Source organism: Nothobranchius furzeri, chromosome 2 (genome assembly GCF_043380555.1).
Source record: "Nothobranchius furzeri strain GRZ-AD chromosome 2, NfurGRZ-RIMD1, whole genome shotgun sequence".
NCBI classification, from domain to species: Eukaryota; Metazoa; Chordata; class Actinopteri; order Cyprinodontiformes; family Nothobranchiidae; genus Nothobranchius; species Nothobranchius furzeri.
The window spans coordinates 79,715,536-79,729,041 of record NC_091742.1 but is presented as its reverse complement, the minus strand read 5'-3'; the positions used below and the strand labels follow the sequence as shown (position 1 = coordinate 79,729,041).

The window sequence follows — 13,506 nt, the reverse complement described above, 5'->3', positions numbered from 1 at the left end:
AAGTATAAAGGTGTGGGCGTGGCTAAGCCTCAAAGTTTGACCTTTTGCCATTACATTACTTGACTTAATAACTCCCATGTGCATGATCAGATCTATATCAACTTTGTCTGTGTGATCACTGACCACATCTCAAGACAATGACAATGTGGAAAGCTGACATCACCTAAGCCCCGCCCCTGAATACAGGAAGTCTATTGTTTTATGCTGAAATTCCCATATTTGTCACCTCTAATTTAGTCAACATGACACTAAGGTCATGCAATGTCTTCATGATGCTGTAATGACCATTCAGATCTGATAGCTTTTCAGATAGGGAGGGGCTTTGATGCCATGGCGAATTCTAGCGTGACGCCGTGACCGTACGTTTGACTGCAACTTCCACAAACAGCCTCCGATCTGTCCGAGACTGAACATGGCAATGAACAATCATGCCCTTTAGCCAACGAGGCACAAACGGTTGGTGAATGTTGTATGATATCACCACAGCGCCCCCTACATACCTTTAAAACAGTAATAACTCCTACAGACGAGGTCCTAACTGCACCAAACTTCCTATGTGTCATCAAACAAAGGCACCCAACACAATCCTGTAGTAATTGGTTCATATCACTTTAGCTCCGCCCCTGACAGATATTAGGCCCTGAATAACACATGCATGATGCAATTCACATGATGCAATTCACACCAAACTGCACACAAATGACTGTTATAAACCTACAAACTTCTTCATGGAATATTTCCTAAATTTTGGACAGTGCACCCTAGATTCAAAAAACCTTTGTAACTTCTGCAAAAAAGCTCCAACCTATATCAAACTTGGTGAGAGTCATCACACAACTGCAATCAACACATTGTATGTGCTCACTTGTTCAATTCACTTTAACACCGCCCACTTACATCTTTTTGTCTCTAGATGACCCATGCAACGTTTGATTGATGCCAAATTAACAGAAAACCATCTTTGATGACCAAAGATGACCTCTATGGCATTTAGTTGTAAATGGTCACAGCCTCCCCTAGATGGGTTCAAACTTTATTAACTTCTAAAGACAAAGTCAGAATGGCATTATACTTGGCTTGTGACATCACGTGACTGCACCAAACACATTGATGTGGTTGTTGGTTCAAACCCCTGTAGCTCCACCCCTTTCAGCTCACTGGCTTTAGATAACACACACAACGTCTGATTTATGGCAAGAAAACAGAAAACCATCTATGTCAACCAAAGCTGACCTCAATGGGACTTTTCTGTAGTTGCTCACAGTGCCCCCTAGTGAACTTTAACCTTCGATAACTTTAACAAACGTGGTCAGAATAGCATAAAATTGGGTCACTGTCATCACACCACCAGTGAGGTAAAGATAGATGGTATGCCTTAGTGGTGAGACAATGGTGGGCTCAGAGGGGATGCTGAGTCAGGGTGAGGTGCGGATGTGGTGACCGTTAGCGGTTTCTGGTGTCGGGGTGGTCGACGGTTCTGTTCCGCGGACGTGCCCTGGTGCCACGGGCTGCCGGGCAGGCCGGAGCGGCGCGGAGCTGCGAGGGCCGAACGACGCTGCTTGCAGCTTTAATTCTTTTTTTGTTATTCCGTGCCCCCTTTGAATGGCTTTTTGGGGACCTTAACATACCCCAAAACTCACAATATTTTGCAAACTTGTCAGGCCTGGTGAAAAATTTGATATTTTAAAGGTCCCAAAAAATCGCAAAGAAAATGGCTGAACAGCGCCCCCTAGAATGTGAAAAAAAAACCTCTCCATAAAGCTTAGTTTATCGTACAGTTATGAAATTTGGTACACTTGTAGTACTCAACAGTCCGCACAGAAAAGTCTCTTGCAAGCATGGTCAATATCAAACAGAAAGTCGGCCATTTTGGGTTGAAATGGCGATTTTTGGCCATTTTTGCCGTTTTTAGGGTCCGTTTCTGATAGGATTGCTCGATCATTTTTCGCACGATCGTCTCAAAAATTATGTAAAATTGCTCAGAAGGGATGGGCGAACAAAATGAGACAAGGATTCTGAGTTTTCGTATATGATGAAGGGGCGGGGCCAGGCCTCGAAGTTTGACTACTCGCCAAAAAAATATAAATTGCTATAACTTCATAACTGAATGTAACAGAGTTACAAAAATTGCTGTGGTCATTCGTCATCGGCCCACAAAGGAAATTGAATGGTCGGATGATGACATCACACAAGCCCCGCCCCCTCAGGACCAAAAAGGTCAAGTTTTACTATGACAGGTCCCAAATGGCCCCATTTCACTCAATCACCACAAATTTGTAGCTGGTAACTCAAGACAAGTGGGGGTTGCTTGGCGTCACTTTATGGGAGTTTTCGGCAGAGGGCGGGGCTGTGGCGGCGCGGCGAAGTTAGGCGTACCGCCATGGCCTTAGGTTTGCCTCCCATTTCGTCATTTCTAAAGATATCGTCACGAAACTTCTTGTGAGTGATCCTAGTCCGGTCCCTCACAAAATCTGATGTGAACATCCGGTGGGCGTGGCCTATTTTCTGAAATAGCGCCCCCTAGGACCATTAAAACTGTCAGCCCCTAGCCAAGCTTTGACTGAGGATTACGAAATTTGGTACACTAATGTGGTGTCTCAGGACCTATAAAAAAGTCTCTTGGAGCCAAGTGCAAAGTCGCACAGGAAGTCGGCCATTTTGGTCCAAGTACTCGATTTAGTGGTTTTCGCACACGTTGTTTGGAGAGTGATGCTCCGTCGCCCTTTTCACCATTCGCCTTCAAACGTCTGCTATATACTCTTAAGACGTAAAGGAAAAAATTCAACCGTCGGATTTTAAATAAGTATGAAGGTGTGGGCGTGGCTAAGCCTCAAACTTTGACTTGTCGCCACGCTACTCTTTTTTTCACAGCTCCCTATTGGACTCCTTTTACCCAATCACCAGGAATCTCTGGCAAATAGCAGCACACAAGTTGAGGTCACGTGGTCTCCAGTACTGGCAGGTTTTGAAAAAAGGCGGGGCTTTGGGAGCATGGCGAATTTCGCCTTAACGCCATGGAAATACGTTTGCCTCTCATTTCTTCATTTATCGTGATATCACCTCAAAATTTGTTGTGAGTGATCCTAGTCTGACCCCCAATAGAAATAGCCAACTGAAGATTGTGGACGTGGCCTATTTTCTGAAATAGCGCCCCCTAGGACCATTAAAACTGTCAGCCCCAAGCCATGCTTTGACTGAGGATTACGAAATTTGGTACACTAATGTGGTATCTCAGGACCTACAAAAAAGTCTCTTGGAGCCAAGTGCAAAGTCGCACAGGAAGTCGGCCATTTTGGTCCAAGTGCGCGATTTAGTGGTTTTCGCACACGTTGTTTGGAGAGTGATGCTCCGTCGCCCTTTTCACCAATCTCCTTCAAACTTCTGCTATATACTCTTAAGACATAGGGGAAAAAATTCAACCGTCGGATTTTTCAAAAGTTGAAAGATGTGGGCGTGGCTAAGCCTCAAACTTTGACCTGTCGCCAAACCACTCTTTTTTTCACAGCTCCCTACTGGACTCCTTTTACCCAAACACCAGGATTCTGTGGCAAACAGCAGTAGACAAGTTGAGGTTACTTTGTCTCCAGTACTGGCAGGTTTCGAAAAAAGGCGGGGCTTTGGGAGCATGGCGAAAATCGCCATCACGCCATGGAAATACGTTTGCCTCTCATTTCTTAAGTTATCGAGATATCACCTCGAAATTTGTTGTGAGTGATCCTAGTCTGACCCCCAATAGAAATGGACAGCTAAAATTTGTGGGCGTGGCCAATTTTCTGAAATAGCGCGCCCTAGGACCATTAAAACTGTCAGCCCCAAGCCATGCTTTGACTGAGGATTACGAAATTTGGTACACTAATGTGGTGTCTCAGGACCTACAAAAAAGTCTCTTGGAGCCAAGGGCAAAAACGCACAGGAAGTCGGCCATTTTGGTCCAAGTACGCAATTTAGTGGTTTTCGCACACGTTTGGAGAGTGATGCTCCGTCGCCCTTTTCACCAATCCATTTCAAACTTCTACTATATACTCTTAAGACGTAGGGGGAAAAATTCAACCGTCGGATTTTTCAAAAGTTGAAAGGTGTGGGCGTGGCTAAGCCTCAAACTTTGACCTTTCGCCATTACTTTACTTGACTTAATAACTCCCATGTGCATGATCAGATCTTTTTCAAACTTTGTCTGTGTGATCATTGACCATATCTGTAAAAAATGACAATGTGGACAGCTGAAATCACCTAAGCCCCGCCCCCTGACTACAGGAAGTCTATTTTCTATGCTGAAATGCCCATATTTGTCCCCTCTAATTTAGTCAACATGACACCAAGGTCATGCACTGTCTTCATGATGCTGTATTGACCATTCAGATCTGATAGCTTTCCAGAAAGGGAGGGGCTTTGATGCCATGGCGAATTCTGGCGTAACGCCGTAACCTTACAATTCAATTTAATGGTGAGCTCAGAGGGGATGCTGAGTCAGGGTGAGGTGCGGACTAGGAGGCCATTTGCGGTTTCTGGTGTCGGGGTGGTTGACGTTTCTGTTCTGCAAGACATGCCCTGGTGCCCCGGGCTGCCAGCCAGGCCGGAGCGGCGCGGAGCTGCGAGGGCCGAACGACGCTGCTTGCAGCTTTAATTCTTTTTTTATTATTCTTAGCCCGCTTTGAACGGCTTTTTGGGGACCTTAACATACCCCAAAACTCAAAATATTTTGCAAACTTGTCAGGCCTAGTGAAAATTTTGATATTTTAAAGGTCCCAAAAAAATCTCAAAGAAAATGGCTGAACAGCGCCCCCTACAAAGTGAAAATAAACCCTCTCCATAAAGCTTAGTTTATTGTACAGTTATGAAATTTGGTACACTTGTAGTACTCACCAGTCCGCACAGAAAAGTCTCTTGCAAGCATGGTCAATATCAAACAGGAAGTCGGCCATTTTGGGTTGAAATGGCGATTTTTAGCCGTTTTGCCGTTTTTAGGGTCCGTTTCTGATTGGATTGCTCGATCATTTTTCGCACGATCGTCTCAAAACTTGTGTAAAATTGCTCAGAAGGAATGGGCGAACAAAATGAGACAAGGATTCTGAGTTTTCGTATATGTTGAAGGGGCGGGGCCAGGCCTCGAAGTTTGACTACTCGCCAAAATTTTTTAAATTGCTATAACTTCATAACTGAAAGGAATAGAATTACCAAACTTTCTGTGGTCATTCGTCATCCAGCCACAAAGTAAATTGAATGGTCGGATGATGACATCACACAAGCCCCGCCCCCTCAGGACCAAAAAGGTCAAGTTTTACTGTGAAAGGTCCCAAATTGCCCCATTTCACTTAATCACCACAAACTTGTAGCTGGTAACTCAAGACAAGTGGAGGTTGCTTGGCGTCACTTTATGGGAGTGTTCGGCAGAAGGTGGGGCTGTGGCGGCGCGGCGAAGTCAGGCGTACCGCCATGGCCTTACGTTTGCCTTCCATTTCGTCATTTCTAAAGATATCGTCACGAAACTTGTTGTGAGTGATCCTAGTCCGGCCCCTCAAAAGATCTGATGTGAACATCCGGTGGGCGTGGCCTATTTTCTGAAATAGCGCCCCCTAGGACCATTAAAACTGTCAGCCCCAAGCCATGCTTTGACTGAGGAGTACGAAATTTGGTACACTAATGTGGTGTCTCAGAACCTACAAAAAAGTCTCTTGGAACCAAGTGCAAAGTTGCACAGGAAGTCGGCCATTTTGGTCCAAGTACGCAATTTAGTGGTTTTCGCACACGTTGTTTGGAGAGTGATGCTCCGTCGCCATTTTCACCAATCTCCTTCAAACTTCTGCCATCTGCTCTTAAGACATAGAGGAAAAAATTCAACCGTCGGATTTTTCAAAAGTTGAAAGGTGTGGGCGTGGCTAAGCCTCAAACTTTGACCTGTCGCCGCGCCACTCTTTTTTTCACAGCTCCCTACTGGACTCCTTTTACCCAATCAGCAGGAGTCTCTGGCAAATAGCAGTAGACAACTTGAGGTCACTTGGTATCCAGTACTGGAAGGTTTCAAAAAAAGGCAGGGCTTTGGGAGCATGGCGAAAATCGCCATCACGCCATGGAAATACGTTTGCCTCTCATTTCTTCATTTATCGTGATATCGTTACGAAACTTCTGGTGAGTGATCCTAGTCTGACCCCAAAGAGACATAGACAGCTGAAATATGTGGGCGTGGCCTAATTTCTGAAATAGCGCCCCCTAGGACCATTTAAACTAATAGCCCCAAGCCATGCTTTGACTGAGGATTACGAAATTTGGTACACTAATGTGGTGTCCCAGGACCTACAAAAAAGTCTCTGGAGCCAAGCACAAAATTGCACAGGAAGTCGGCCATTTTGGTCCAAGTACGCGATTTAGTGGTTTTCGCACACGTTGTTTGGAGAGTGATGCTCCGTCGCCCTTTTCACCAATCGCCTTCAAACTTCTGCTATATACTCTTAAGGCATAGGGAAAAAAATTCAACCGTCGGATTTTTCAAAAGTTGAAAGGTGTGGGCGTGGCTAAGCCTCAAACTTTGACCTGTCGCCGCGCCACTCTTTTTTTCACAGCTCCCTACTGGACTCCTTTTACCCAATCAGCAGGAGTCTCTGGCAAATAGCAGTAGACAACTTGAGGTCACTTGGTATCCAGTACTGGAAGGTTTCAAAAAAAGGCGGGGCTTTGGGAGCATGGCGAAAATCGCCATCACGCCATGGAAATACGTTTGACTCTCATTTCTTCATTTATCGTGATATCCTTACGAAACTTCTGGTGAGTGATCCTAGTCGTACCCCAAAGAGACATAGACAGCTGAAATATGTGGGCGTGGCCTAATTTCTGAAATAGCGCCCCCTAGGACCATTTAAACTAATAGCCCCAAGCCATGCTTTCACTGAGGATTACGAAATTTGGTACACTAATGTGGTGTCCCAGGACCTACAAAAAAGTCTCTTGGAGCCAAGCACAAAATTGCACAGGAAGTCGGCCATTTTGGTCCAAGTACGCGATTTAGTGGTTTTCGCACACGTTGTTTGGAGAGTGATGCTCCGTCGCCCTTTTCACCAATCGCCTTCAAACTTCTGCTATATACTCTTAAGGCATAGGGGAAAAAATTCAACCGTCGGATTTTTCAAAAGTTGAAAGGTGTGGGCGTGGCTAAGCCTCAAACTTTGACCTTTCGCCATTACTTGACTTAATAACTCCCATGTGCATGATCAGATCTTTTTCGAACTTTGTCTGTGTGATCATTGACCATATCTGTAAACAATGACAATGTGGACAGCTGACATCATCTAAGCCCCGCCCCCTGACTAAAGGAAGTTATTATTTTATGCTGAAATGCCCATATTTGTCCCCTCTAATTTAGTCAACATGACACCTAGGTCATGCACTGTCTTCATGATGCTGTAATGGCCATTCAAATCTGATAGCTTTCCAGAAAGGGAGGGGCTTTGATGCCATGGCGAATTCTGGCGTAACGCCGTAACCTTACAATTCAATTTAATGGTGAGCTCAGAGGGGATGCTTAGTGAGGGTGAGGTGCGGACTAGGAGGCCATTTGCTGTTTCCGGTGACGGGATGATTGACGTTTCTGTTCTGCCAGACATGCCCTGGTGCCCCGGGCTGCCGGCCAGGCCGGAGCGGCGCGGAGCTGCGAGGGCCGAACGACGCTGCTTGCAGCTTTAATTTTGTTTTGTTTTTATTTAACTATTTTCCTGTCCTGTCTGTCTCTCATCTTCCTGCATCTCCTCTTAATTCTCCAGAAAAACTGCTGCCTGGATTCTTACTTTTTCACCTCATCAGTTACTTTTGGGCAGATCAAAGGGATCTCCTGACCGCAAAGCGCAGAGCGCGTTTTCGATGCTGCGTGAGGTGAAATCACCGCAGCACAGGTGATGAGCTCCGCAGTAGCAGAGCGCTGCAGGCACAAATAAGACAGAAAATAGAGAACATGTGCAGACATGAACGATCGTGTGCTAATTATAGTTTTTTGGTTGTGCCACTTTGAGAATGGACCGTGCGCTGGAAGCAGCTGCCTGGATCGCTGCGTAAAAATGTGCTGTGCCGCTCTCTGCTCAAAGAGTCCAAAAATGATATAATATAGAAAACTTTTTCCGGTTCACCTGGATGTGTAGGATATACAGCTCCCCCATAATTCGATCCCTGCTCCTGGATGAAAAGCCGGACATTTTCATCAATACAAGAACCCGCAGTCCGGACGCGCCGGACAGAGAGTGAAAAGTGGACACGTCCGGGGAAAACGGAACGTACGGTCACCATAGTCCTCATAAAGCGGGAAATTATAGATACAGTAATCTGCTCGTGCCCTGGGCCCTTTAGAGTTCGTGGGCCCTGGGCAATTGCCCAGTTAATCCGGCCTTGGAACCGGTTCGCAGCAGCGCGAGTCCCCCCCGCTCATCTAGCGTCGCGCTCACGACTTTAGACTCTTTTTTTACGAGCTTAGGGCATGTCTAGCCTGTGTAATAATCCGGGACTTGGATGAATCACTTTTGAAAAGTTTTTAATTTACCCGGACACAGAGTTCTCTCCTTCCTCGCTGATGATCCTGACATGCTTGCGTTTAAGACGCTGTATCATCCCGTGCCATGCCAAGTCTGACCTAAACGTTGCAGGTAACGCATGTCTTCGCCTGATTTAACTGAAAATGCTCCCAAACTTAAAAAGCTTTTACTTTTTTGACTCTCCCTGCTTCTGCCATGTTCCTCTTCCAAACAACTGCCGGCTCTCCCTCGCGCTGATCTGTCTGCGCGCACCGGCGGGCGGGAAGGGGGGGCGCTTTTGGAAGAGTTGTGCGACACAACGAATCGATGACGCAATTCGTTGCCAACGCTTTTAGTAATCGATTTTCATCGAATTTATCGATTCGTTGTTGCAGCCCTAGTCAAGACTCGGTTTTTTAAGAAGCGGGTGGATTACAGCGTTCTTAAAGTAAGCAGGGACCTGACCAGAGATCAGAGAAGCATTAATCATAGAGACTAGTACTCGTAGGTTATGCTCATTAGAGCTAATAATATCAGATAATAAATGTGGATTTTGCCTATTTTACAGCCATTTGATAGGAACACCATGCAGACCTCATGTCTTCAAATGAGGGCTGTGACCTAGATTTCTTCCACTTCTGCTCACATTTCCTACATTAGATGAAGATTCTCTGTCATCCTGGACATGATGATCCTGAGCTTTAATATAAAATCAGCTGGACATTTCTGGTTATCTTGAAGACGTTTTTCTTCTCATCCTAGAGGCTTCTTCATATTGGTTGTGAATAGAAGGCTGTGAGTTATGGTCAGAAATAAACACACTGATGGTCTTTCTTTTCTTTTGAAAACGTTTTAGTCTAAACAAAGGTGATGTTATTGTTCATAGAATTAAAATTCATGTCAAAAGTGGGACCTGTGGTTAGTTGGCTCATTTAAAAAATGTAATGTTTTTGACCTTGAAAGAATCAGGAATCGTTAGGAACTGGAATTGAAACAGGGGAATTGTTCAAATTCAAACGATGCCCAACCCAACTATTTGTCTGAAGTGATTAACGTAACTGCAGTAAACATTGACGGATAAAAATAGATTGAGACCGGATTTTTTTAGACCCTGCTGGGGTCAGTCAGTGACGCACCCATTGACAACCCAACTCTGGTAATTGGCAGCTCCATAGTCAGAAACGTGGCAGAGACTCCAGCAACCAGAGTCAAATGTTTACCTGGGGCCAGAGCGGGCGACATTAAATCCTACCTGAAACTGCTGGCTAAGGATAAGCGTAAATACAGTAAGACTGCTAATTACGCTGGTGGTAACATATCTGCAAACTCGGGTGTGGAAAAAGGTGACAACTACAATGCCCCCCTCCCGTCTGTGGGGTTTGTAGTGACCTGCTCTGGCATTTACATACTTCTTGTTGGAATGATTAAAATAAACTCATCAACACGATTTTTTGCAAAATGCAAACTATTTTCTACTGAGAATCTACACCTACATGCTGAAGCACGACTCATCACAAAAGTCAAAAGGAAAACTGAAACACTTAAATGTAGCTGCTATCAGTAACAATCTAACAGATTTAAACTATTAAAAGCTCTAAACACTAAATATTTCAGGAAAACAAAAAAAAAATCACAACTTTGGGTTGTGAGATTTATTATCATGAACATTATTATTACATGACAACGTAACCTGCGCCCACCTCGGCTGAAGACCCCCTGGACGCAACTACGACAGGACACAGCGAAGAAGAGACGCTGGAAAAGGAGAACTACTTCAATCACCTGCACCCAATCTCCAACCTGGTTTCACGGTCAAAGGTTCAGAAGGACTTTCGGGGACAAGATCAGCTCCCTGACAGGTGGACAACCACCTCAACATGCCATGGAAGGACCCAAACGTCTCCCTACTGAGAAGGTGAACTGTGCACTCTCACATCCCAAACTCCATTCTTGCATTCCAGACCTGGACTTCAAGGAACTCATCAACTTAAGACTGAAACCATCCTGATCAACGGACGAGGACTCTAACCGTTCCAAACCGTTCTTCAACCGGGACTCTCAGTCCACGGACAAGCCCTTTGATGAAGAACGCCTGGATTGCCTCAGCTTCTGCCATAGTTAGAGCTGCATGAATTGATACTACCTGCTCCTCATTCACAGAAACAGCCGTGAGCGACCTGCAGCTTTAAATTCATCTGATGTTTCAATAAACTCTACTGATGTTTTCTGTATATTATATGGTCTTTCCGATCCTTCCCAATCTCTTTACAGGAACTGCTCTAGATTGTAGAATTGTTGCATCACAGTAAATTCACATCACTATGTATGAAATAGCTCTTCTTTAGTTTATGATGGTGTTAATTTAACTGATTTCCATTATCTCACTTGTGTCTCTGTAAACTGCTGTTTGTTATTGTCAGTTGTGTTTGCCTTATCGTGTTTTATTATTTTAGTTGTTCTTTGTTTTCTTTTTGTTTGGTTATTTGGATAAACAGGAGGGATTATGTTATGGAAATGTTATGTTTAATATTAACTAAATGTATTCTATGCCTGAAAGCATTCCCACACACACACACTGTCTTATCTTTGTTATAAATAAACTCAGAGCAGAAACTCGGGGCAGTTGCCTTGAGCTTCTGCCCCTGATTGCAATTTGGTGACTTGTCTGCTTGCTGTCTCTCCTCTCTCTCCAGCTGCAGGTATTGGGCTATTGATAAAATCCCTAAGTCCACTCATGGAGGGAACAGGAAGGGAAACCACTGAAGAACCAGGATAAACAGACCCGAGGAAACATGGACGGAGACACAGCGCTGCCCCGTGGCCAGGCGGCAATGTGGAAACAGACCTGTGGCTATTCCAAACACAGGCGCCATCTTGTTAGCGGCCAGAAGCAGAACTCCTTACTCTGGAACAGCAGCTGCTATGTGTGGACTCTCATGTGATTTGTTTATTTACATTTGTAGTAAACCTTTCTCTACAGTCATCATGACTAAATGATTTAGGTTTCTTCTGGACTTTCCTGCACGAGTCTACATGTTGCTTCACTCTAACACATTTCTTATTAACCAAACAGTCTGAAGACCTTATTGCTGGATGACTTGTCTCCCTCACGTGTCTCTGGAGAGACCACTTGTGAAGAACTTGACAGACTTACCATCTGACTCAGAAGACCTGCTCTCATTCCAGTCATCATCCTCGTCTCCAGTTTCAGACCCAGAGTCTGACAGCTCAGAGTCCAGATTCACACCATCATCAACATCATCTTCGTCATCTCCACTAACTTCAGTCTCTGAAGAATCAGACGTTTGTTCATGAGGGTTCAGATCTGGGTTCCTGCTAGTTCCTGCTCCTCCACCATTTTCTGCTGCCATCTGGTCAGCTGAGCTGCTGGTTGGAACATCTCTGTCTTCTATTTGCTGCTGATGAAGCTGTGAGACCAGAGGTTTCTCTTCATCATCCTCACTCTTTATAGAAACAGCAGTAACAGGAAACCCGACAGCTTCAGTCTCCTCCTTCAAACAGAGATGCTCTCCCTCCAGACTGGTCCAGAGCTCCTCCTGTTCCTCCTTTATGTGGAGGTGTTCTGAGTCCAGCTGGTCCACACCAGCACTCTGTTCTTCAGGAGCTTCTGCTTTAACCAGCACCAGCTGTGGAACATCTGTAGGAAACACAGACACATGATGTTACAGACCACCATACCTTTATATTTACACCATGAGTGATACTGGCTACATGATGTGGGAAAAAGGAACAAGAACATGAACTTAATTTAGATAAAAACATATTTCTACTTTAGGAACAATAAAAACTTCCATCCCAATCAGCGTGTTTGTTTCCGACCATAACTTCTAAGCCTCCTACTCACAACCCAAGCTTTAGATCTGAAGCTTATGTGAGGAGAAACGTCTCCGAGATAAAATCAGCAACTATTCAGTCAAAAGGAAAATGAATAAACACTTAGATGTAGCTGCTGTCAGTAACAATCCTTAACTTTTAAGCTCTCAGCAGGCTAGAGCATTACAAAGCGAAGGAATCTTACTAATAAGCATTTTGGGAGATTTAGTGTTATATATATATATATATATATATATATATATATATATATATATATATATATATATATATATATATGCAACACCTTTGTTTCTGCTCCAGTTTTTCATGAGATGGACTTAAAGATCTAAAATTCATTCCAGATACACAATATTACCATTTCTCTCAAACATTGTTCACAAATCAGTCTAAATGTGTGATAATGAGCACTTCTGCTTTGCTGAGATAATCCATCCTACCTCACAGGTGTGCCACATCAAGATGCTGATCCAACATCATGAGTAGTGCACAGGTGTACCTTATACTGCCCACAATAAAAGGCCACTGTTTCTGCCTCTAACAATGGATTCCGTCGTTGCTGGTTTCTCTTTTTTCTGCCACAGCACAGAAATCACCACGTAGAGCTCCAGAAAAATGTGTTCAGACTGTGGAGCGCACGTTTAACGAAGCTTTGAATCAGTAAAAAAATGAATCAAGGTACTTAATGAATCGAACCATTTGATGATTCGTTTCAGCCCTACTTCCTTTCAGCACTTTAACAACTCTTTAACTGTCAATTTTTTACTGTGTCGGCGTCGCAACGAGCCCTCGCACCGTGAGAACAAACATCCCAGCTCTAAAGCCGATCTTCATCCGCATACGTTACACGCAGGGTCCGAAATTAACACTCGCCACTCGCCAAATGCGAGTAAATTGCTCCATTTGCCGAGTAAATTTTTGAGCTCTACCTGCCACCTGGCGAGTAAATATTTGCACCATATTAGTTATGTTTATCAGTCATCTTCCATGGATTTCTGATACTCCTCCCGCCTGCATGCAACGTACACAAACGTACGTGAAACGTGAGCGCCGCATCCAACGTCATTTCCACCTATCCCATTCAATCAGTTTATCAAGTTAGCAGTTAACTTCGTGTTAAAACTAGCGGTGAAATGTGGCGGTTTTTAACTGGAGTCAGCCAGCC

The 13,506-nt window shown here is 44.4% G+C and overlaps 1 protein-coding gene across 2 annotated transcripts in view; it reads right to left on the bottom strand.

The window, feature by feature from the left end:
- LOC129165500 (zinc finger protein 883-like) overlaps window positions 1-13,506 on the bottom strand; it is a 149,659-nt gene that overhangs the window by 48,509 nt on the left and 87,644 nt on the right. For both annotated transcript variants that reach the window (XM_054748777.2, XM_070548032.1), the window contains exon 2: window positions 11,644-12,147. In XM_054748777.2, coding sequence (XP_054604752.2) covers window positions 11,644-12,147 — 504 coding nt within the window. The remainder of the gene's footprint in view (window positions 1-11,643; window positions 12,148-13,506) is intronic.